We start from the raw sequence: 23702 nt of genomic DNA on the forward strand, positions 1-23702 counted from the left end.
AGGGTTCTCCTGATTGCCACCCTCAAAGAATATGCCTCCACAGACACGGGGAGTGGCTGTGGCTGAGGGGTTGAGTGGTCATCATCCAACCAGAAGGTTGGCGGCCCGATCCCAGTCAAGATGCAGAACCCTGAATTTCCCCTCATAGAAAAAAAAGTGCTAATAGATGCAGAGTATGAATGTGTGTTTGAATGGGGCACCAATTCTGGTGGTCTCTGGTGAATGTCAGTCGAGCTGCATGGTGCTGGGCTGTGAGCACAGGTCCCACTAGAAGACGTCAGGCCCTGATGGAGTCTTTTTCTGACAGTTTGGTCAGAACCATGCACACCAGTAGCCTGCTGGAGGTCATTATTTAAGGCTCTGGTAGTGCTCCTCCTGTTCCTCAGTACACAAAGGTTCAGATACCAGTCCTGCAGCTGGGTTGATGTCCTTCTACAGCCCTGTCCAGCTCTCCTTGTTTAACCGCCAGTCTCCTGGTTTCTCCTCCATCCTCTTGACACTGTGCTGGGAGACACAGCAAACCTTCTTGTGACTGCATGTATGTGTGCCTGAAGGAGCTGGACCACCTGTGCAACCTGATTGGGCTGCAGGTCCCGCCTCATGCTACCAGTAGTGTCAAGAACCCTGGCAGGACAGTCAGAAGGTTAAGGAGAAAGAAACTGTCTTGTGGCCACCACATGCAAAACCATTCTCGTTTTGGAGGTTGTCTTGCTTTTGCCTCTCCATTGCACCGGTTGTCACTTTCATTTGCACCAAAGCAGGTGGTGTTGCAAGGCAAATTTTACTGACTTGGTGTTATACTGTGGCGATTAAGTGTTTTTTGAGCAGTTTATATTTCAGCCTATATGATTTATCTCTTTAGCAGTTCACTGTCTCTAAGTTGTATGCCAGATTTATGGCTGTCCAATGATGCAACCAGTCTACAGACTTAGAGAGGTGATGAGCTACAACACTAGGATGAGATAAAAACCTGTTGTTTTATGGCATTGCAGTACAATGTTGTTAATGGCAATAAGGCACAAAACAAGTTACATCATCTTGTGGCATTGTAAAGTTATGTTATACAACATCTCTGAAACAATTCATAGTTTTTTTCCTGTGCACAACCAAAGAAAACTTTATATAGGCTGAAAGTAGCAAGCTAACATTAATTGTGAGGGCTGCTAATGGAACTTGGGTTAAATAGTTAGCTAGAACACTCCTTACATTTGATTTAGCCTAGGATACTTAAACAAACACCAAAACATAAAAGGGTCTCGCTTCGTGGTGGATCATCAATTTTCTGAACCTCAATGTTATGATCTCAACAAGCCTGGGCAAATTACTGAGTAGATGCAATTCACAGGCTGCACATGTCATCACATAGATGTTTTGCAGAAATAATTTTATAGAATTTTTTTTATCGTACAAAAATACAAAACACTAAAGTATTTTGACACAAAATATGAATCCATTTCTATCAAACCTATCAAATTACATTTACAAAATACTATTTTGTTTTTCAAGTACATAAATAGTAAATCCTGCCCATCCCTACTGATGGCAAATGTACAAACAGGCTGGAAGGCTCTGGATCCACTGCTACCCACAGTGGAAACTCACTGGAGAGTAATAGGTCTTGTGGTAGCTGAAGCTGGCTGGTGACTAGCCAACCGGGTGGCTGGTTGTAGTGGCAGATTATAACACCACTAAAGATAAGTCCACTTGATGAATACACATAAGTAGTCAGACAAACATACAGGTTATAAACAATTCACCAGAGTGAATCAAGACACGGAGAGAACAAATGTGACAATTGTGACAAATGTAAAATTATTCAACAAACTGTGTGTGTGTGTGTGTGTTTGTGTGTGTTTTTCAGAGCGTGGAAAGGGCAGACAGAGGCAAGCAATTTTAGGAGAACACCCATCATCCTACAGTGAGAATGGCTATGGTAAGACTAAGACACATGCACACACATACACTTGGAATTAAAGTGGTATGTATAACTGAATCAACATCCTCCAACATCATCAGAGGAGAAACTTGAAGCTCTTCTACACACACACACACTCACAGTCACATGGGGTAGGTTTAGATTGCCAGTCATGTGTAATTGTTAGAGGTTCAGCAGAACGTATAACTTTACCCGGATGAAAACAGATACTTGCCAGCTACACTGTCTTATAGCAGTTTCTCAACACACACACACACACAGTGATAAGAGTTATCAGAATATCGCATACATGCGATGATGCTGCACAAGATTTTGTGCAGTGCTTGTTCATTTTTACCAATTGTAATGTACTGTTTATGTTTAGAGGTTCTTAAAGGCTGTGATCCCCCGACTGTGCTGAGAAATAGAGGATCAGATCCAATGTCTTTGTTCTGTATAAAGATGCATTATAAAATTAAGGTGAAGCTAAATTGAGTCTAAATTGAGGATATTGTGATTGTAAAATGTTTGTATTTTGTTATGTATTAAATGCAGAGGAATCACAGCTTTAAAAAACATTTTATGAGAGACTTGTATAATTCCAACATAAAACAACACTTTCAAAATTAAAATTTGTAAATTGGTTTTAGCTTTTTGAGTGATTAACATATATGATTCTTATTGGACTGTAACTTGTACAAAGCATGTTGTCTGCTAGACAGGAGGCATTTTAATCAAGTCAAAAGGGGCAGCAGTAGCTCATTCCATAGAGATTTGGCTTGGGAACCGGAGGGTGGCCAGTTCAAGTCCAGCATGGAAGTATGGAAGGTGGACTGGTAGCTGGAGAGGTGTCAGTTCACCTCCTGGGCACTGCTGAGGTGCACTTGAGCAAGGCACCGTACCCCCCAATTGCTCGCAGGGTGCTTCTCCAGGGCTGCCCATCACTCTACCATCTCTCTCCAAATTTGCATGTCTTTGAGCCCCTTGTATGTGTGTGGGATTGTGGGTTAAACTGCATGTATAAAAAATGAAAATGAGTGTAAAAAGAATTTCCCCTTAAGGGATCAATAAAGTTTCAATTATAAATGGGAAATTAGAAATTTGACCTCTGTATTTAACCCATCCATGTGAATGGAGCACACACGGAACACACAGAACACAATCCACACAGTGACCACACACGGAACAGTGGGCAGCAATTGGGGGGTTCAGTGCCTTGCTCAAGGGCACCTCGGCAGTGCCCAGGAGGTGAACTGGCACCTCTCCAACTTTTGTCCATGCTGAACTTGAACCGGCCACCCTCCAGTTCCCAAGCCAAGTCGCTATGGACTGAGCTACTGCAAGATATGTTGCAGATTATACATCGAGCAGTATTAAAGTACTGCTCCCTGACCAATCAATTGGTTTGAAACAAGACATCAACATTCTTAGAGGATCCTGTGGAAAAAAAAAGAAAAAAGGATCCTGTGGTGCTCGTGCGCAGATTGTTTGAGGGTCTCTGAGGAGGACATGGGTCTTCAGAGAAATAATTTTCCCTACTTTGATGAGTATCTTTATGAGTATCTTTATCAGAGGGAGTAATAACTTGTCAACTGCCGAACATAACCAACCTAACATGTGCTCACATGTTCCTTTGCTTGTTGGAGTTACTTATATTGGTATACTAGCTTTGTTAGCCTCAGGATAACGAGACATAGCATAATACATTTAGTCTTCCTTTTAAGTAGGTCTCTCTCTCCGAGACTCGCGCAGTCAGCCCTTACCAAAATGACACTACACTGTTTTTGGACTCTCCTTAAAGGCAAGAATAAGGGATAAAAGTATAAAACCATGTCTGGTTGGTTAAGTCCCAACCCAAATTTCACCGGGCTTTACTTCCACATTCACAAGATCAGTGATTTTTTACCAGCTGTCCTTCCTCCATTTAGCAGCTGTAACTTTGCTTCTTTTCGCCTGGATGTGTATTTTTCTAATACAATAGTTTTTTTTCTTTGTTTGTGAAATATGCGGCTCTGCTGCCAGTCAAACCGGTCCGTGTTGGTGAATGGTCATATGCCTTAAAACCCTGTCCCTTTTATGTGCACAGGCTCATATCTAAACGAGGAAAGCCTGGGTTGACTTAACAAGTTGATAACCAGTGCTGTGTGACCGTTTACCCTGACTGTTAGTTGAAATCGAGCCAGATTATGGAAAGATATCCATGTTATGTAGAGTTTACTTATTAGTACAGGCCCTTGTTGATAGCAATTAAATGTTACTAAACTTTATTGAACTGTGCTGAGAATCCTACTCTCTCTGCCTCCTTAGGTCCACCCTGCCCCCTGCTACCTCTGCCTGGTAACAGCAGGTATAAGCTCACAGTGGATGTTCCAGACATGGTGTCCTACCCTCTGCCCCAATCATCTTCCTCATACTCTGGCCACGCCCCTAGCTCTGTTGCCATGGTGAGCGGCCTCCATCCATCCAAAATGAACTGCACCCGCATCTTCAACCTCTTCTGCCTTTATGGCAACATTGAGAAGGTAGTTGTTTGTATATCCTTAAGTTGTTCTTTGAATTTTGCTGCTTCATGTATAGAAACAAACAAATGTATGTTGTAAATGTGGTTTTACACTATCATAGTGCTACAGGCAATGCACCTTAAGTTTGTTCTGTTAATTTATCTTATCAGTTTTTAATCTTATCTATAGATTATTTGTTTCTTCACTATTGGTATCATTTCTTGAATACACCTATACAGTATATATTATCCACTCTCCTGTCTAATTTCAATCCAGCTGACTCCCACGAAACACCTGTATCTGCCTTCGTGAGTAGTGTGTGAGGTGGTCCAGTGCATCTGAGTGCAATGTTACTGACAGTGGCATTTCACAGAAGTGACACAGACCAGTGAGTGACGGTGGTGCATAATTAGTCTTTTCATCCTGTGGGTGGAAAGATAGCAGTAGTGATGAGCTAATTACACATCCAGATGTTAAAGATGGCTCCACAAGACAGGACTAAATAGCTAAACTCAGATGAAGAAAGTTCAAAAGGCAAATTCCTTTATTCGAAAAACAAGGCCAAACACAGGCGAAGGTATCCAAGGTAGTAAACTATGGCTAAACAAGTGATCAAAAGACAGGTGCTCTACAAGAACAGCAGGAAAAACTGCTGGAAAACACAAGAGGATACAACTCTCTGGCAACAACGGAGGGTAGCACACAAACTAAATCCACACAAGGGCAGGAAAGACTTGTCTAGAGAATTGCACACATGGAGGACATTCAAGCACAAGTGAAACAGATTCGAGCGAGCAGGTGATCACACAGGAGGGAAACTTGATAGGACATGCGATCTGAAATGAGAGACAAGACACAAGTTACCAAAATTAAACAGGAAAACACAGATGAATAATAAAACATAACATAAATTTAAGGAGCCTGGCGAGATGAGACACCTGTTGTCATAGTTATACACACTTACATCCTGAGATAATATTCTGCTGCCACCACAAGAGGGCATAAATTAAAAATTAATGCAAGCAGGCAACATCAGATCCTTTATGAGACACTGTGATGATATGGGATCAGATATAAGGAGAGATATTCCTTCTTACTTAATGTCTATTTTTAGATTTAACAGGTCAAGTACTGCCTGAATTGCTTGCCCTCACTCAAACAACCTCAATACTGCTCTTCTGTACTGTTACGTTTTATGTGCAAATTACCTCCTCAATTCATTGGTAAAAACAAATTTAAACTTGAATAACAAAAATTGTATTTATATAGCACTTATCTAAACAGGGTTAAAAAGTGCTTCACAAGAAAAATAATAAAATCCATGGCTAGAAGAAGAATAAATTATAATAAAAAGGTATTAAATCCAAAATTTAAATAATAACTTCAATTGTACGTTGGTGTCATCAAGTGTTTCACCCTATCAATCACAATAATGTTAAGAGAGGCTAAAGGTAAATCTGACTGGCTACTGGCTTGAATGGCAGTGCTATGAAAGCCACGTGGCCCGCTCAGTAGATCAGACGTCATTACCTCTGTACCTTTTTTATTCTATTTATTTATTTTATATTTTTAAACTAAATTTAACTAAATACCTACTCTCATAGATGGCAGAGTCAGAAGCTGTCATATTAAACCCAACAGTTCCCACATTGAGCAAGCCATTTGGCGACTGTGGAGAGGAAAAACTCCCTCTTTAACTGGAATGGCACGCAGTAGAGTGCACAGTGCCTTACATTTAAATTCACTGATTTTTATTTTTTTAATGCACTCATAAATATCAGTCCCCATGAATTATTCTTTGACAAATCAATGAAAAGTTGAAACCCAGATCCGATTCAGATCCACACAAAAATGTAATGGGCTTTCTTGGATCATGTCCTAGAAATCCATTCATTTGGTTTTTGAGTAAACTTGCGTACACCAAACCAACCAACCAAGAAACAAATGGACTCAGGTAATTGGTTTTCGATTTACTTCAGAATGTAAACCCATATCTTTCACTGTTTTCATATGTCTACTGTTTAAAAAAATACTTGCAAAAACATGCAAATCAATATCCTAATGACAGCTGTTAACTATGTGTGTGTGTGTGTGTGTGTGTGTGGATGCAGGTGAAGTTTATGAAGAGTGTTCCTGGTACAGCATTGGTTGAGATGGGAGATGAGTATGCTGTTGACAGAGCCATCACACACCTCAACAGTATCAAGGTTTTTGGCAAGAGACTCAACGTCTGGTGAGAAGTAGATCAATAGACACACGTACATTTATATTATTTTACTCATTCATATCTTTAACAGTCTGTGCTGCTATAACTGCTATAACAGCAGCACAGACTGGATCTACATTCAAACATTAGTCAAATGTAATATTGCTAAATTAAAGATTTAAAATGTGTCACCTTTCTTAAAGTTTTAAAAGTAGGGGGGTTACTAAAAATCCCACCTCATAGAAACAAGAGATACAGATGTAAGAGTACATAAGTACGTTTTTTTGAATGACCACCAGAGACAGTAGGCAAACCCTGGATATGCATTTTGCACATGCGCATGAGGTCGAGACATGATACCAACAAATGTGCCCACCATAGCAAAGAAATAGAGCATCTGACTGACAGAAGCCAGCAGACAAATCTTTGTACTGCCACAGAGCCCGGGGCAAAGCAGTCTGGCCTCAGTGTACAGGTTATCCATTCCCGGCCCGAGGTAAAAATAGCCAAACTGTTTAATCCTGATTAATATGAAAAACTGAAAGCCTCCTTGGAAGAAAAGAGGGGTTTGGCCAAATGGTAACCCCCGGGGGGACCATCAGTTCCAACAATGGACAGGGCAAATGCACTTGCACAGAATATTGAGGCTGCAACTGGAAAACACCCTTAAGAAAACGGCTCACCAAAGGATGAGAACCCACAGTCTGATTGTCCACTATAAAATGCCAACCTGAGATGAGAGCCACGTAGACCTTGGTAGTAGACACAGCCCTCCAGAAATGTTTGACTATACCTGAACAATGTAGACAGACAGTACTGCTCGGGGTCCACATCTTGACCCATGCCCCAACAGGAAAATGTTTCCATCTGTTTCGTCCTCTTTGAAGATGCTCAAACATATACAGTAACTGAAGGTGATTTGGGTGTAGATGCCTACTATTTAAAAAAAAAAGTACAAGGTGATGCCATCAGATATTTTATCTGACCAACATATCATTGGCTTTTCTTGGATTTTCAATTCAATTTTATTTGTACAAGACCAAATAATAATATACATCATCTCAAGGCACTTGTCCTAAAAATAGCTTTTATGCTTGATAAATGACAATAATTGAGACCATTTTGTAAAACTTGAATGGATTTTGTAGATTCATGAATAAATTGACTTCAATCAAGAATTATTTTAACATCTATGGACTAAATAAACGAGTAAAAAAAAAGATCTAAGCAATCAGATCATAGACGTACGGTAATAGCCATATCTCCTACTGTGGATATCTGTAGGTCAATCAGTTGTCCTATTGACATGACTTTGATATATTAACATTATTTTTGCTTTTACATACATGGCAAATACAACATGCATCGATACACTGTAGGTTACACAAAAATCTGATTTTGTGTGCAGTGTGTCTAAGCAGCATGCAGTGATCCCCAGTCAGGTCTTTGAGTTAGAGGATGGCAGCAGCAGTTATAAGGACTTTGCCATGACCAGGAACAATCGCTTCAGCAGCGCTGGACAGGCCTCCAAAAACATCATCCAGCCTCCATCTGCTGTCCTGCACTATTACAACGTGCCTCCATGCATATCACAGGACCATTTACTGAGGGTAAGGTTATTCTATCTGATAAATGTCCTGTGTTATTATTAAATTGTTCTAAATACCCTTTAAGTACTGCTCTCCCTGTCCCTCTGTCTTTTGACACAAGTGATCTGGTTTTGCTGAAGTTGTAGACTTAACAGTGTCTATTGCACAAGACATTTGTTGTAGATGTATTTGCCAATCTATAGAGCTTTTTTCCTATCTTTATTCAAGAGCGTGATTTGTTGAATTTACATAAATTCAACAAGTCATGCTATCAAACTGAAAGACCACATTCTTGAAAAAAGATAGGAAAAACATGCTTTACCAATCCAGGGTTGGATCCATGATGTTTGTGATATTATGTGAACAGCAGATATTGGATAATCCCATGTAGATATTAAGTATGTAAATATATATGCAACACATGTTATCACATATTATATTTCACAGACATTTTAAGAGTCTTTGGATTTAGTTATCCCAACTCTGCTTGTTCTAGCAGTTTCATCATAAAACCATACAGAAGAGAGAGAATTATATTGATGCAGGGAGGAGCAGTGTGTAAATGTATTTAAATGTAACTGCTTGCTGTAGACAGATTGAGACCAAGGGCCTCATTTATAAATCACAGTCTGGAAATGTGTGTATCTGGATCAGCTTCATATCCTGCCCTCTACACATATCCATTCAACTGTAAAGGGTCAATGCAGCGCACCTCATGTTGGATAACCCAGTTGATCAATGTTTTTTATGGTGAAGGATGGCAACAAGTGAGAAGAGGCACAACATTTTGGTCACTGAAAGTGAGGTGCTTCTAAAGTGATCAAAGACAAATAGTTCAATGACCACAGGCAGTGGTATCACACATAAAAGAAAATACACCAAGTAGCAATGTGTGTCCAAAACTGTAGGCATTATTAACCTGATGGTTGTGTTATCCCCAACCTATAGAATTGAACTTACTTATGTTATTCCCAAAATGGGAAGGTAATCATTATATAGTGTTAAAAGTATCAAACACATATCTGTTGGCAGATTCTCATCAGAATCAGTGACATCTTTTAAAGGATCAAACCCACCTTTAAAAGATGTCACTGATTCTGTCCAATACTGCACCCAGTTCAGCACATGGATCCAGGACGTCTATAGGGAATCTGATTAGCCAGTCATCATCATTACAAGAAATATGTGTGGTCCCTGAACACTCATTCCCTTCTAATCCTTCAATTTACGTATTCCCTCATCAGTGCCAGTGCATCCATCATACAGTATTGAGCGTCACAGCAGTATTTTGTTCAGACTGATAACTTCACACTATTGCAAAAATTCTGCAACTCTGTAATGCCGTTGTATGGTATCTGAGTGTAATTTGCTTGAGGTTTAATTATATCTTTTTCAATTGAAGGTGCTTATTGGAGCACAAATAACACTGCAGGTTTAATGTGTGACAAAGTTCATGACAAATCTGTCTGCAAATCACCACCTCTCATCGGTGATGCCAATTGCCAATCTCCAAAATGTCCGTACAGATGTGCTCATTATTCCATCAAATTAGTTTATATAGATCCCACTTTTGCGTGGAAAGGGGCATATGGAGCTTTCACACCACCTTTTATATGTATGCAACAGTCATGTTTCAACTTTACACATTCATTAGCTGTTGTGTGTTTTTTGGCAGCTGTGTACGGAGCATGATGTGCCTGTCTTTGTCAAATTCAAGATGTTTGATGCCAAACGTGAGTATTTTTTTCTTCTAGTTTATGAAGTACATATTCTCCTTTTGTCGTCAGCATGTGAAAAAAATGATTCTCTCACTTGTGTGTGAACTGGTGGTTAAATTTTTTTAATCTCACATTCTATATTTTTCTTTTAGCCTCCTCCAAGACCATCTCTGGCTTGTTGGAATTTGAAAATAAGACAGATGCTGTGGAGGTTCTTACTGTTCTCAACCATTACCAGATCAGGATACCCAGTAAGCCTATATACCCTAGTAACACTTGTATAATAAATGTCAAATTTGTCAGTCTCATGCAGCATGAATATATTTACATCGGCAAGTAAAATATATGCACTGAAAAGTATTTATTAAATAATAATACTAGAGATGTAAAACCATAATAACGCTGACATTATATTGATATTACTTTGTGGCAAACAGAAAACAATATATCCAGCTCCATTGCTCAATAATAATAAAAGGTATTTGTGTACCACTTTTCAAAACAAAGTTACAAAGTTTTGTACAAGTCTAAAACCGGATAAAAACGATTGAACTCAATAAAATCAAGTTATTCAAATACAAAGAATACATTGAATAGAATAAAAAGTGACAAAAACCCCAACAATGAAGACAAATGCTACAAAATGAAAAGCAACTAAGAGATGCTTGTAAAAAGAACGTGTGCTAAAAGGAATTAAAGGCTTTCGTAAAAAGATTTGTTTTGAAAAGTGATTTTAAAGAAGTCACAGATTCTCCAAGCCTCAGATCATCAAGCAGGGAGTTCCAGAGCTCAGGGGCCCTGACCAAAAAAGTTCATCATCCTTACTCCTGATGTAGGATTCAGGAACAATCAGCAGAGCTCTCTCTGAATACCTGAGGCTGTGCTCATAGTGGAGGAGGGATTCAATAAAAAACCCTCACTGATTTGACGCAGGTTGGTGTCATTGTGATTCACACAACTCCTCAATGAAGCAATATTGAACAATTTGAATGTGTTAAATATTGAAAATAAAAATGAAATAGTCAAATATCAGAATCATCAGCTCACTTTGTGATGGACTCCTGGATTTGGTTGCTGGATGTTTTTGTCCCTTGCGGCCATGTTGTAGTCAGGTTCACTTTCATCAAAACTAATTTGATTTCAGTAATTGCAGTGGAAGCAGGAAGAGTGGGAAAATAAAGCTTTGCACTTTTAATGCCTAAAGGGATCAGCTGAGCTATTGGCTGATGTGGGCTGACACAGAGGTCTGCTGCTCCCAGCTGATGTACTGGCTTGTGGCTGAGCTTGACTTTGCAGCCTGCCTGAGCAAATGCTATGTTCATCATAATTACATGTCTACAGTAATTGTAAAGGCAAAACGTCATATATCAAATCTGACCAGTTTAATCTGTGGAACTCTAAGACTATTGGTAGACTGCTTGACTAAAAAACCCTGTTCAGACCTGGTATTAAGATTCACTTTTCTTGAATGTTGTGTAGTGTGCAAGTATGGGTTATCGCAAAATCTTTTTCTGTGTGTGTGTGTGTGTGGTTTCAGATGGGTCCAACCCATACACACTGAAACTGTGTTTCTCCACCTCGTCACATCTATAAAAAGCTGCAGAGCACCAGAAGAGTTTGCTGAGAGTTGATGTCTGACCTCTGACGTGGGGGAGGGACCATGGGACAGACACATAGAAGAGTGGATGAGAGATAATGAGTGATAATATTCACGAAAGAAGAGAATGAGAGAGAGATGGAGACCAAGATGATGAAGTGAAGACACTCACCATCTCTATTGTATCATCTCACCATCCAGCCATAACTTTAAAGCTGACAGACTATCGACTGTCTGTAATATTCTAATAATGTCTTCATATTGTCTCGTGGGACGTCTGGAGGAAACTGATCATGTTTTAGTCCCAGAAGTCTTCACTGCATGGTAAAAGTGTCTTGAAGTGTGGACCTAGACAAACAGAGGCTGTCTCTAAGGAATCTATACATCGTTGGTCACACATAAGGATCTAAAATCAGAATCAGTGCTCATGGCAGATGGTGACTAAAGCTTATTTTAATGTTTAAAACTGAACAAAACAGTGTATTGCCTTGAATTGTCATTGAGTATATGTAGTGAATATGAATATAATTTTAACACAAGTTCTCATATAAGGTTCATTAGATGTCGCTTCACTGTTTAGTTCAGTCACTTTAGAGTTAGATATCTGGCCAGTTGTTGAGTTTGCTGTAAATGTTCGTGGTCCTCAGAGGAAGTGACCCTCTTACATGGCTTTTCCCATACCACCAGCATAAGGTCAGTCAGCAGTATGTTGTGTGACAAGGTATATGGGAAATTAAAGGCATTCAATTTCAAATTAATATCAATGTTTTCCAGATGGTTGTTTTGAAAAGGCTTCTTCAACTTTTCCTCCATCACAAACCTCAGAGCACAACACTGAGCAATTCATTGAGCCCATTTTGGCCTCATGCAAGAATATTTCCCCCAGAATTGGACATTAAGAACAAAAAAAAGAAGAACTTAACAAGTCCATGTATTGAAGTCCTGTCCAGTTAACAGCATAACAACACTCAGGACCTGCAGTGCTGTTGATGCTGTGTCACCTGTGAGTTGCACTGAAATAAAGAAAACATGTTCCAACATGAAAACGGCTTAAAAAGGCTTCACTATGGTAAACAAATAGAAAAAGTTTATATCACTGATATAGATGAACCAATATGTGGCATAAAAGGTGATGTTACACTGGCATGTTTTTGCTTGTGCTGGATCAGTAGACCTATGTTAATTGCAATATTGTACAATACGCAGCAAGCCAAAATAATTTCACATCTCTGGCCACAAACTGTGTCAAGGCACATCAATCAACTGTGCACTCTATCAAGGTTGTTATATGAGCACTCCTGGCTAGTATTCAGGTTGACAAGAGGTATCATGAACAAGGAGGTTTTAGCATTACCTTTATCACCTGGAGAAAATAGTGAACTTTAGTTAAATTATCTTAAAATATCTTCATGGCGTCAAGTAACAAATGACAAGTCACTTAAACAAGCCATCTCTAAGCATGCCTTGCACAAGACGCTTCCCAGCTGCTCCAATTGCACATTTTGCAGCACAAAGGAGTTGTGTGCTCCCCTGGCCATTGCGCAACAGCATTTATCAGGAACATTAATAAATTATGAAATATTATATTTCAAATTGCAAAATTAAAGAGAATAAAAAGAATAACACAAATTTGATGTGTGATTTGTACATTTAAATGTGAATTATCATGTCACTCCTTCATATCTGCAAAATATGGGAAAATTGGTGAATGCTGCAAGTCCTCGTAAATCACTAAGTACTACCTAAGAACAAGAAGTCCATATGAGCAGTTCTTGCATGAGGCCCATTGATTCTGCTCAGACATCCACCTCTTTGCATTTTGGATAATCCATTATTTTTACATTAGTGTCACCCAAAATATGAACATTAATTTAAGATACCAGATGATCCATTAGTTTCCTAATCAGTCATGTTTACAAAGAGATGAACCCTTTGGAATTTAATACTTATTTTCTCTAGTACCACTTCCATGACAAATCCTATTTCCAGCACCACCTCTGGTGAGGCTGTAAAAATAGTTCAGTCTTTCTAATTATGTGCAATGAAATTACAGCTTTCTTGTTTGACAGCAGAGGCACAATATTTTATCGGCAGCTCAGAATAGAATGATGTCAAGACACAGTTAACAAAACAAAAAGATGGAGCCGATCAAAATGATGAATCTGTGTAAAGTTTGCATGTTTTGGCCGTGCTTGCTTGGATTTAATCAGGCGGTTGCGGGTTAGGTTAACTTGCATCTCTAAATTGCTTGTAGTTATGAGTGCGATGGTTTATCTACTTTTTTGGGCTTTGCCCAGACTCTAGATGCTCGCTGGCGAGCTCTGCTCCCAGGTCTGGCTCCAGGAGAGCTTCTTTCCTTATTGTAATGCATTTCCCTTGAAACAGCTAACACTCAAGTAATTCACTATAAACCAATACATAATTGACTTACCCAGCAAGTACCATCTTTGAGGGTATGGCACCACTGAACACAAGTCGGGTTTGAAAAAGTTAATTTTGATCCCTTAACATAAGAGTGAATTCACCTTGAAATATCTGAAAATGCAGTGTTGACTAGTCTGTCAAAGTAGAACAAGGAAAGGAGGCTAAACTTCCATCCAAACTTTGGAATTATACAATATAAAGGAAATGTTGCTGTTTCATATAAAAAGCATATTCAGTTTTTTCCTAATTTTTTTTTTTTTTTTTACTATGTAATGCATTTTTTTTTTACTTTGCTTGAAATGTGTGAGTAAATGGGGGTCAAGATAAGATCAGCATATATGGATCACAGACTGGGCCCAAGGCCCTGAAAGGTCTGATTGTCCCTGGGCAAGAGCCTCTGTATTAACTGACTTGTTGTTATTTGTAGCTTAAAAGTCATAGTGGTCAGTTAAATGATATAAAATGATGATGCAAAACGGCTTTCGGACGATTGAAGGCCTGTTAACCTGTCTGCGCCCACACACCCATGTTCCCTGTTCATGTCCTGAATGACTTATTGGATGGTGCTGGATTGGATGGACACACTTAGCTTCTTTGAGACCAGTTCTTTGGTGAAGTTGAGTACAAACAGCAGATTGTTCGCCTAGTAACTCTTGGACTTGCAGAATTCACTGCACCAAGCTTTACTTTTAGTTCAGCAGGATGAATCAGAATGAAGGTATGCTTCCATTCTTATGTATTGATAAGTTAACGGTGTGAAAACTTTAGACCTGAATGATGATTCCCACAAATTCTGCTCTTAAATAAAAGCCCCCTTAGATGTTGTGCAACAGTTTCATTTAATGGACAAAAACGTTTATATATCTTATATTTGATTGTCTTAAATCACTTGATCCTAAGTGTATTTCTAATGAGGTTTTATTTATTTATTTATTCATTTTTTAAGCCTTTAAGGGAGTTAGATGAATGGGCACTATCTCGTTATTTTAGGCTATAAAGGTTTAATGTTGTCCATTGTGTGTAATCACAGACAAGACATGTAGAAAAATAGAAGTATATTGTGCCATTCATTTAAGAATGTGGTGTAAATGTATAAAGTGAATAAATCAAAGTCTTTGGCTGCAAGGTCACAACTCAAATCTGCTTTTTTCCATGTGACTTCAATTCATGTTGTATAAGATATTGTTCAATTTTACAGCACTCGTCAACAGAATAAAATGTCATACATCATAAGAGATTCCTCAGTTCAGTTCGGCTGGTACTTTATTGTCCTGCTGAGGCAAATTTGATTTGCAGCAAGGCACAGATAAAACAAGGACAATGTTCACCTATAACAACAAAAAAATCATTAAACTTATAGACCCACATCCAACCTCCCATTTATTTCTATCCTTGAAAAAACTGTTGCTAACCAATTATGTGACTACTTGCACAGGAATATTTGTTTGCAGACTTTCAGTCAGAATTTAGGATCCATCACAGCACAGAGACATCTCAGTTAAAAGTTACTAATGACCTTATCATGGCCTCAGATACTGGACTTGTCTCTATACTCCATGGGTTATGAGATTCTGTTACAGAGACTGGAACAACATGTATGGACTAGCAATTCAGCATTAGGTGGGTTTAAATCACACTTATCAGGTAATGTGTTTATGTTAACCATGACTTTTCCATGCAGACAAAAGTTATTCATGCAGTTCCTGAATATTCTGTAACGGGCCGATACTTTTTACTTTATACATATGTTTCTTTTAGGCAATATTATCAACCACATACATTTCTATTGTTACACAGATGATACACAGCTGTACTTATCTATGAGGCCAGATGAATCTAATCACTAAGTTCAACTTCAGGAATGTCATAAAGAAATACACTTTTTATTTCTCACCTCTATGCTGATGTTTGTATATGGTCCCTTTTCCTTTGTTAAATTCTGAGAAGTATAGCCAATTAAAGGGAAGGGCAAATTAATTCACATATTGGTATAATATTGTTTCAAATGACAGAAATTTCACACATGAAAATGAAAAGAAAATGTTTTAACAAATGTATTGCATAAAGGAAACTGGGGCTTATACATAATCAACTGACTGTGTTACAGCTCCCTTCTGCTCTGGGTCCTATAAGGTTATGATGTGCTGGAGAAAGGAGGTCCACCTTACAAAATTTTACATAGAGAAATTTGAAGAGGTTGCCATAGAAAAATATTTTGGCCCCCTCCATCTTTTTCCTCCACCAGCTTCAAAACTTAGGGGTCACTCTTTACACAGCCTCCATCATAACCTACCTCGCTAAGCATGCAAACAAATTTCAAAGACAGACAATTGCTTATTTTAATAATTCATGACAAAAATGAAGGGTCTTTAATATCTTAAATTCCTCTCAGGTCAGTGTGGATTAGTTGCAACATTTGAGCAACTCAGGATTCTGAACTTTTATTAAATCTCACCATGTTAAACAGCTCTATCTGGTGGACTCTTTGAGTCAGTGCAATCGATCAAATGATCATCAGTCTTGACCCTGTGGTCTTGACCGAACTCAGTGTGAACAGTAAATCGTCACTAGTTTCTCAGTCCACTGGAAATCATTTGAATCCATGATGATGATGTGCTGTCCAGATCTAGAGGCACAGTCCCACAACAGGATGTTCCTTTGCCTTCGATGTGTTTTTGCTATACTCTAACAGCACTATGTAAAATCCATCTGATTACTGCACTAGACAAAACTACTCTTATGCCAAAAACAAATCGCGACCCTCGTGTGACTGTGGATCCTATATTCTGACAAATAGAAGTGAAAACTAGCTGGCGACATACCATTCTTTAGTTCTACAGCTAAACCCTGTCGACAGAATAAACAACTCGTGCGTGGACAGTAAATGTTTCCTGCCTGGAAGACGAGATTCGGGGCAAACAATGTGCAACGTACGTCGGCGCGTTCTCTCCCGCTCAGCTCACGTGACAGCGCCCCCTTCCCTGATTGGTGCTTTTGAAATATTCCGCCTCGCCTCATTGGACGGTTTTGAACCACTGCAGCAGTGTGGGCTTTTCAAAAGAGTGTGTGTGAGACCATTTCAGCGGCAGTCGTTTTACATTACACACTGGCGAGCCAGGCACGTTCAGGTAAGACTCCTTATTATTCTCCTTCAGCCACGTCAAGACGAGGGCAGCGCGATCTATGAGGTCAGGAACAGACGTGGACACGAGGAACCCGTGGATCCGCGAGAAAATACCGTCCAGCCACGTAGTATGAGCTAAGCTAACGTTGGTGACCTTTTCTAGCTCGCTTAGCAGGAAGCAGACGATAGACGTTAACGGCAGCCAACTTCAACAGAGTAACGAATATTGTAGAAGATTGATAAATGTGCTTGAATCTGAATCAGTGGCCGTCTCTGGACGAGCCTGTGGTGTAATTACCCACACGATGTAACCAATTCAGGCTGTTGATTGTGATTCTAGAAACGTTACCCCCCTTGCAGTCTTGTTAGTTGTTAGGCCACACTGGAAGTCAGAGGGTGAGCTCAGCCCAGTGTCACCAGCTGATATGTCCCAGGAATACTCTCTGAGTGTGGAATGAAAGTTTGTGAAGTCATGATGGTTGTTGAAATGTGACATGTTCTTTTTTTCCCCTTCTAGGCAGTAATGGAAGACTACTTGAAAATAGAGAAAATTGGAGAAGGTTGGTCTAAATGTTTCCTTGTCTTCATCTGTTATACAAAATGTTACATATGTTATGTTGATAAGCTTGGCATTATGAAGGTACATTTACTTTGAATAGTTGTTTACGTCTTTTAATTACCAATGTCATGACTAAATGTAATTGTCACATTGGTTCTGCTTCATTTGATGAGAGTTCCGTTGTGTTCTTGCAGGTACCTATGGGGTTGTGTATAAGGGCCGGCACAAGGCTACAGGGCAGGTTGTGGCCATGAAGAAGATCCGTTTGGAGAGTGAGGAGGAGGGGGTGCCCAGCACTGCTGTCAGAGAGGTCTCCCTGCTACAAGAGCTCAAGCATCCCAACGTTGTACGGTATGCTCACTTTGTGGAGTAAAGGGAGCAAAGTCTAGCAGGTTAAAGGGTTTTAAAAGTCAAATAAGATTTTCCATCTTATGAAATGGTATCTGCTGTAAAGAACAGCTGCATCCTTCTGTTTTATAATGTTATGGGCACGGTCAGGTCGATGAAACTAAATCATTGGATACATTCGAACATATGTGGCTCAGAGCAGTGCCGACATAATGTGATGCATGCTGGTTTGAAATTTTGACTCTTCCCAGGACTGTAGAACATCACCATGTCACATGACACTGAAACATTGTAGGAGCATGACACTTAAAATGGCTTCAGAACACTTTTCCCTAATTGGCTAAAGGCTTCACTGACATGTGTGATGTGTCATATGTTTTTATTCTGTGAAATGTAGATCATTGTCAGCTCTGTTTATTTCTCTCCAAAGAGAATGTCATGTATTCGATCTCCCTCTGGTGGTTAGTTAGTTAGTTATTTACACATGGCCATTACACATTAGTTATAATTTTCCACGAGAAATCTGTAAAAACTGTTAACGTCAGAGTTTAAACAGTTTTAAGGTTGTATTTTTTTTGTATTTTTTTTTTTTAATCCTTTAGTTTTATATCTGACTTCCTTTATTGAATAACAAATTACAACATACATACATACATACATACAGAGGCTCTTTGAGGACATACATAAACATACCATATAAAATAATATACGTTCATGTAGAAAACAGAGACAGGTTTCTTTTTAAAGAACATATAGAACTAGAATGGCAATCAGTAGAGTGCATACCTCTGCCAAGGCCCAACCACCCTCTTAAGAAACTAGATCTAGATTTTTATTTGAGTTTTTACACCAAATTGCACACACTGAATATCAGTCCCCTAAACATGAGTGTGTTTGTTTTTTCTCTCAAGATCCATTAATTATTTTCTGAAAAATAAAAATTTGGGGGGGAAATTCATCTCACAATGTTCAGGAAAGTGGGGAAAAAAATTACCTGGATCTGTCCACTGATTCAAATCAGTACCAAAATGTATTTGTTCCACCTTTGGAAGTGCCCCCTAGGTGTGTGGCAACAAATTTGCCTCGACTCTACAGGCGAGTTGTAGGCGTTATTTGTTTCTTATCACATACATACAAACACAGTTGGCACTTCATGTGTGTGTGTCTGTGAGTGTGTGTGTGTGTGTCTGAAGTAACTTATGTCAGGATATGAGATTTTGGTTTTACCTTCAGTTCAGTGACACTGCAGATCTGTGTCTCAACACAATCCCATCTCTGAGCTCTTTCAACCGCATGTCTTGGTTTTTGCTCTGATGTACATTGTCAGCTGAAACCCCAGATGGTGCACGTCTTTTCAAATCATGTCCAATAAACTGAATTTGTCAGAGGTGGACTCCAACCAAGGTGTAGACATCCCCCAAAAAAAAGGAATGACAGACCTGAGTTAAACTTAAAGTCTCTGAATTCTTATGTCAATGTGATATCTCAGATTTGTCTTTGTTAAGTGAAGGTGTCCGAAGACTTATAACAACAATATAGTATGAACTAAGCCAGTGTTGTTTATTTCCCAGACTCCTAGATGTCCTGATGCAGGAGTCTCGTCTCTACCTCATCTTTGAGTTCCTGTCCATGGACCTGAAGAAGTACCTGGATTCAATCCCCTCCGGCCAGTACATGGACCCTATGCTGGTCAAGGTAATCATGTCCTAGTGTTTAATAAATAGCTGTTCATTTAAGGGGTTTTCATATGAACTGTTTGTACAAGAGTAGACACATTCATTATTGCAGTTGACAATATGACATTCTCTTGTCTCATCTTCTTCAATTTTAAATGAACTTTTGGCTGATTTGGTACAGTTTTGTTACAGTTAAGGATATGGTTAAAACAATAAAAATACAAGTTAATACAATAACTTAACTGTAATAGTAATGGCTTAATAATAATCCTCTAGATGCCAAAAAGTGCGAGTAATTACTCAACTGATTTATGCTAGATTGCGTCAATAAATTTGCAAGGTTTGTTATCACTGCATACGTGGATAGCTGAGAGCTGTTGGCAAGATGTTTGCGTTTTCAAATTGGAGCCCATGGGGTTTATCTACTCACACACATTCAAACTGAGCATATTCATAGCTCAGTGGTAAGGTTTTAGTCTTGCAAGTCCAGTTCTTCAGGTTCAATCCCGTTGTTATTCTGATTAAGCTTATAAATAAATTCTCTTCTCTATCAAAGAAATAGATATTTTTGGCATCTTAAATGCATTAAATACATTTTTGAAAGCTGGAAGTTTGTTCATCCTGTCAATTAGGGCTGACACTGATTTTCATAAATAACAACCGAACATGATTTGAAGTAGACCTGAAACAAACATAATTTGGTTGTATACTGTATGTTCTGTATCCAGCTGCATGTTCATGCTCCTCCTCTTCCCCCCCCACCCATCATCTCCTTTCAGAGCTACCTGTACCAGATCTTGGAGGGAATTTATTTCTGTCACTGTCATCGAGTCCTTCACCGGGACTTGAAACCCCAAAACCTACTGATCGACAACAAGGGGGTTATCAAACTGGCAGACTTTGGCCTTGCTCGGGCTTTTGGTGTTCCTGTCAGGGTCTACACCCATGAGGTGAGAATCCAATCCATTCACACTTCACTGTGATTCATGGAGTAAAACTACATGAAGATTGCGGTCAGAGATGTAGAGCTTTTTTTTTTTTTTTTTTCTACAGCTGTATAAGCAGATGCATGCTTAGCAGCAGCATCATCATCACCACAACAGTAAGCCTCTAAAGTGACAAACACAACCTGTGTTTGTGTTCTTAGGTTGTAACTCTTTGGTACCGGGCCCCAGAAGTCCTCCTGGGTTCACCCCGTTATTCAACCCCTGTTGACGTTTGGAGCACTGGAACCATCTTTGCTGAACTTGCCACAAAGAAGCCTCTGTTCCACGGAGACTCAGAAATAGACCAGCTCTTCAGGATCTTCAGGTAAATGTACTACACTTGAATTGATGTAAAATGAATAACTCCCAGAACTATGAAAACCTAAGAACTGAAACTGAAAAGTATTTTTTTCTTTATGTTCCAGTGTATCCAAGAATTGTGTACATAAAGCAAATTAATCCCAGTGTGGATTTAAAAACTATGGTGGTGTTTTATGCCCTTCTTGTGCACACAAGGCAACAACACATTTTCATCATGTGTGTATTAATGTAATCAATTAAAAAAACAGGATATCGTAGAAGTGGGACAGATGATTCTATAGTGATTTCAGCAGAGTTTGATTGTTATTCATATTTGTTTTATTAGCGTAACTACCATGTCAGCAAAGTTCCATTTCTCAGGTTCACTCTTTTCTCTGTCACCACTTTGTCTCCCTGTCACTCTTCATTTCCACAAGTTTAGAGTGGCCAACAACAAAACTAACTTGCTAAGTTGAGTAAATGGCAAGAAATGTCTCAACATCAACCGTATAGTAATAATGATATAACGTGGTAAGCTTCTTTTTTGATGATGCGGTACAGAAGTCAACACCAATCAGTAGGTTCGAGCCCTGAGGCTTGTCGGGTGGAAACGCCCTGTTAGGAAACGTTATTGACAATCTCATTTAAAAAGTACATTCTCCCACAATCACAGTGCAAATAAATACATCATTTTTTCTTTGGTTGAAAACCACAAAACTGTAATTTACACTGCTGGGCCCTCCTCAAATACTTCTGTTTGTCATGTGCAGGACTCTGGGAACCCCAAACAATGATGTATGGCCGGATGTAGAGAGTCTACCAGACTACAAAAACACCTTCCCTAAATGGAAGGCTGGTAACCTCTCATCAATGGTGAAAACTCTGGATAAGAATGGGCTTGACCTTCTGGCGGTAAGGAATGCAGCTGAACTGTATTGGAAGGAGTTAAATTGTAGTTATTTAGGAAAATATTGCATAAAATGTTTCGGTTTGTACTCTTACCACGTGAGGTTAACACTGGACCTTGAAGGTTTCTTTCTCTCCAAACCAGCCAGTCAGATAAAAGTCATTGTCGAAAGTATATATAACATAAGTTTACTTAATCTTTTGAGGAAAATACTGAAATGATCTTAGTTTAGTAAGATCAGTGGTTTACATGCTATATTTTATGAATTAAAAAAAACCTGACTTTCAAATACTTTCTGTCTAAGTTTATTAATAATAGCTACCTACTGAAGTCGTTAATTGGTCATGACTAATTGCTGGTTAGTCACACCTGATTATGTAAAACTACATATAGAGGGAGATTCCACAGATTTGCACTTGTGTGAAGTTAGACCTTTTGCCTTTGACCTCCTCTGACTGAGAATGATGTGTATTAAGGAATACAAAATTAACTAATAAATATATATATAGTCATTGTCGAACCTGTATTTAGAAGTTCAGTGTGTGGAATCTAGTGACATCTAGTGGTGAAGTTTCATGCCCCCCCTTCCAAACATGAAAGAGAACCTGTGGAAACCTTCAGTTGTCATAAAAACTCAAAAGGTTAAGTTTGGCTCACTGTAAAAAAAAAAATAATAATAAAAAGCTCAGCATGGATGGGATTGACTAATTACCATAGAAGTTGTGGATTTTCAGAGTAATTTAATAAAACTGGCTTACATTAAGTTAAAAGTAAAATAATCAGTGGATTATTCTCTGCCACCAAAATTGAATTAAAAGTAGGTGTTCTTTTATCATTGTTGAATGGAATTTCTACGGTGCTGTCAATAAGATGGTTGTTTAGTCTATAAAATGTCTATGTATGATAAAGAGAACTCTTAGATCTTCACGCTAAAGAAGCTGGAACCAGAAAATATTTTTCCACTTTTACTTGGAAAAACAACTAAAACCATTAATTGATGATCAGTTGATCAAAAATAGTTTCATAACTGATGAATTGATATTAAGGTATATATATATATCTACCTTCCTGCCAAGGACACAAAGCCTCAACGTGTCTTGTTTCTCTTCTGTAGAAAATGTTGATCTACAATCCTCCTCAGAGGATCTCAGCGCGGGAGGCCATGACTCACCCATACTTTGATGACTTGGACAAATCCACCTTGCCTGCTGCCAGCATCAACAAAGCCTGAGGCACCTACAGACCACTTACACACAACTACATTTATACTCATTGTGAATTATCATTCTGTAAATACTTCTGTGTGGAAACTTGTAGACCTTTAGTAAAGTTTTGTCTGCCAGCAATGTCTTTTCAATTAAACTGCACTTTCTGTTTTTCCTTTAACTTTAAACTTAAATTCTGGGGGGGGGGGTTTCTTAACATTTGCCCCAAAATAAAGGGCATGATGGAGTTGAAATATATGAATTTCTAAAATGTTTTACAACATAAAGGCTTAAAAAAATCATTAAAAACAAATCTTTCCAGTTTTAGTCCTGTGTCTATGTTAATTGCTCATTTATCTTTTATTTGCCAAATAACTCCTGAAAAACCCCACAATATAATATTTATACATCTGAATCTGTGTTGTCTTGTCACTGGTTGATGATGCACCCTGCTCTCAGGTTATTCTGTTTCCAATGATATGACTCGCTTTTTGACTCCCTCACAGTGACTTCATTCGAATGGTAGACAGGGACCTACACTGACTGATTAGTCGTATAAATCTCCAGGTTAAGGTGGTGGAGAAAGGTTATCAACAACAGGCTGTCATAACTTTCCATGTTGAGCTATAAGTTACTGTCAACTCCGC

General features: G+C 38.8%; 2 protein-coding genes across 2 annotated transcripts in view; both read left to right on the forward strand.

The window, feature by feature from the left end:
- LOC109639848 (heterogeneous nuclear ribonucleoprotein L-like) overlaps nt 1-15075 on the forward strand; it is a 39044-nt gene extending 23969 nt beyond the window's left edge. The window contains exons 8-14 of the mRNA XM_020103525.2: nt 1862-1933; nt 4223-4437; nt 6528-6649; nt 8031-8232; nt 9887-9944; nt 10082-10180; nt 11467-15075. Of these exons, the coding sequence (XP_019959084.1) occupies nt 1862-1933; nt 4223-4437; nt 6528-6649; nt 8031-8232; nt 9887-9944; nt 10082-10180; nt 11467-11522 (824 nt within the window). The 3' untranslated portion in view covers nt 11523-15075. The remainder of the gene's footprint in view (nt 1-1861; nt 1934-4222; nt 4438-6527; nt 6650-8030; nt 8233-9886; nt 9945-10081; nt 10181-11466) is intronic.
- Nucleotides 15076-16962: 1887 nt separating this feature from the next.
- cdk1 (cyclin dependent kinase 1) lies at nt 16963-23382 on the forward strand. The gene is made up of 8 exons (XM_069539046.1): nt 16963-17078; nt 17592-17634; nt 17828-17984; nt 19553-19676; nt 20437-20607; nt 20805-20968; nt 21714-21855; nt 22965-23382. Exons 2-8 carry the CDS (start codon nt 17598-17600, stop codon nt 23079-23081), a joined length of 912 nt encoding a protein of 303 aa, XP_069395147.1. The 5' UTR covers nt 16963-17078; nt 17592-17597; the 3' UTR covers nt 23082-23382.
- Nucleotides 23383-23702: the final 320 nt, after the last annotated feature.

Source organism: Paralichthys olivaceus, chromosome 14 (assembly GCF_024713975.1).
Source record: "Paralichthys olivaceus isolate ysfri-2021 chromosome 14, ASM2471397v2, whole genome shotgun sequence".
Lineage (NCBI taxonomy): Eukaryota > Metazoa > Chordata > Actinopteri > Pleuronectiformes > Paralichthyidae > Paralichthys > Paralichthys olivaceus.

Coding starts and splice junctions, on each gene's coding strand:
- cdk1 (XM_069539046.1), top strand. CDS start 17,598: ATGGAAGACTACTTGAAAATAGAGAAAATTGGAGAAG. Junction 17,985..19,552: donor AAGCATCCCAACGTTGTACG/GTATGCTCACTT, acceptor TTTATTTCCCAG/ACTCCTAGATGTCCTGATGC. Junction 20,969..21,713: donor CAGCTCTTCAGGATCTTCAG/GTAAATGTACTA, acceptor TGTCATGTGCAG/GACTCTGGGAACCCCAAACA.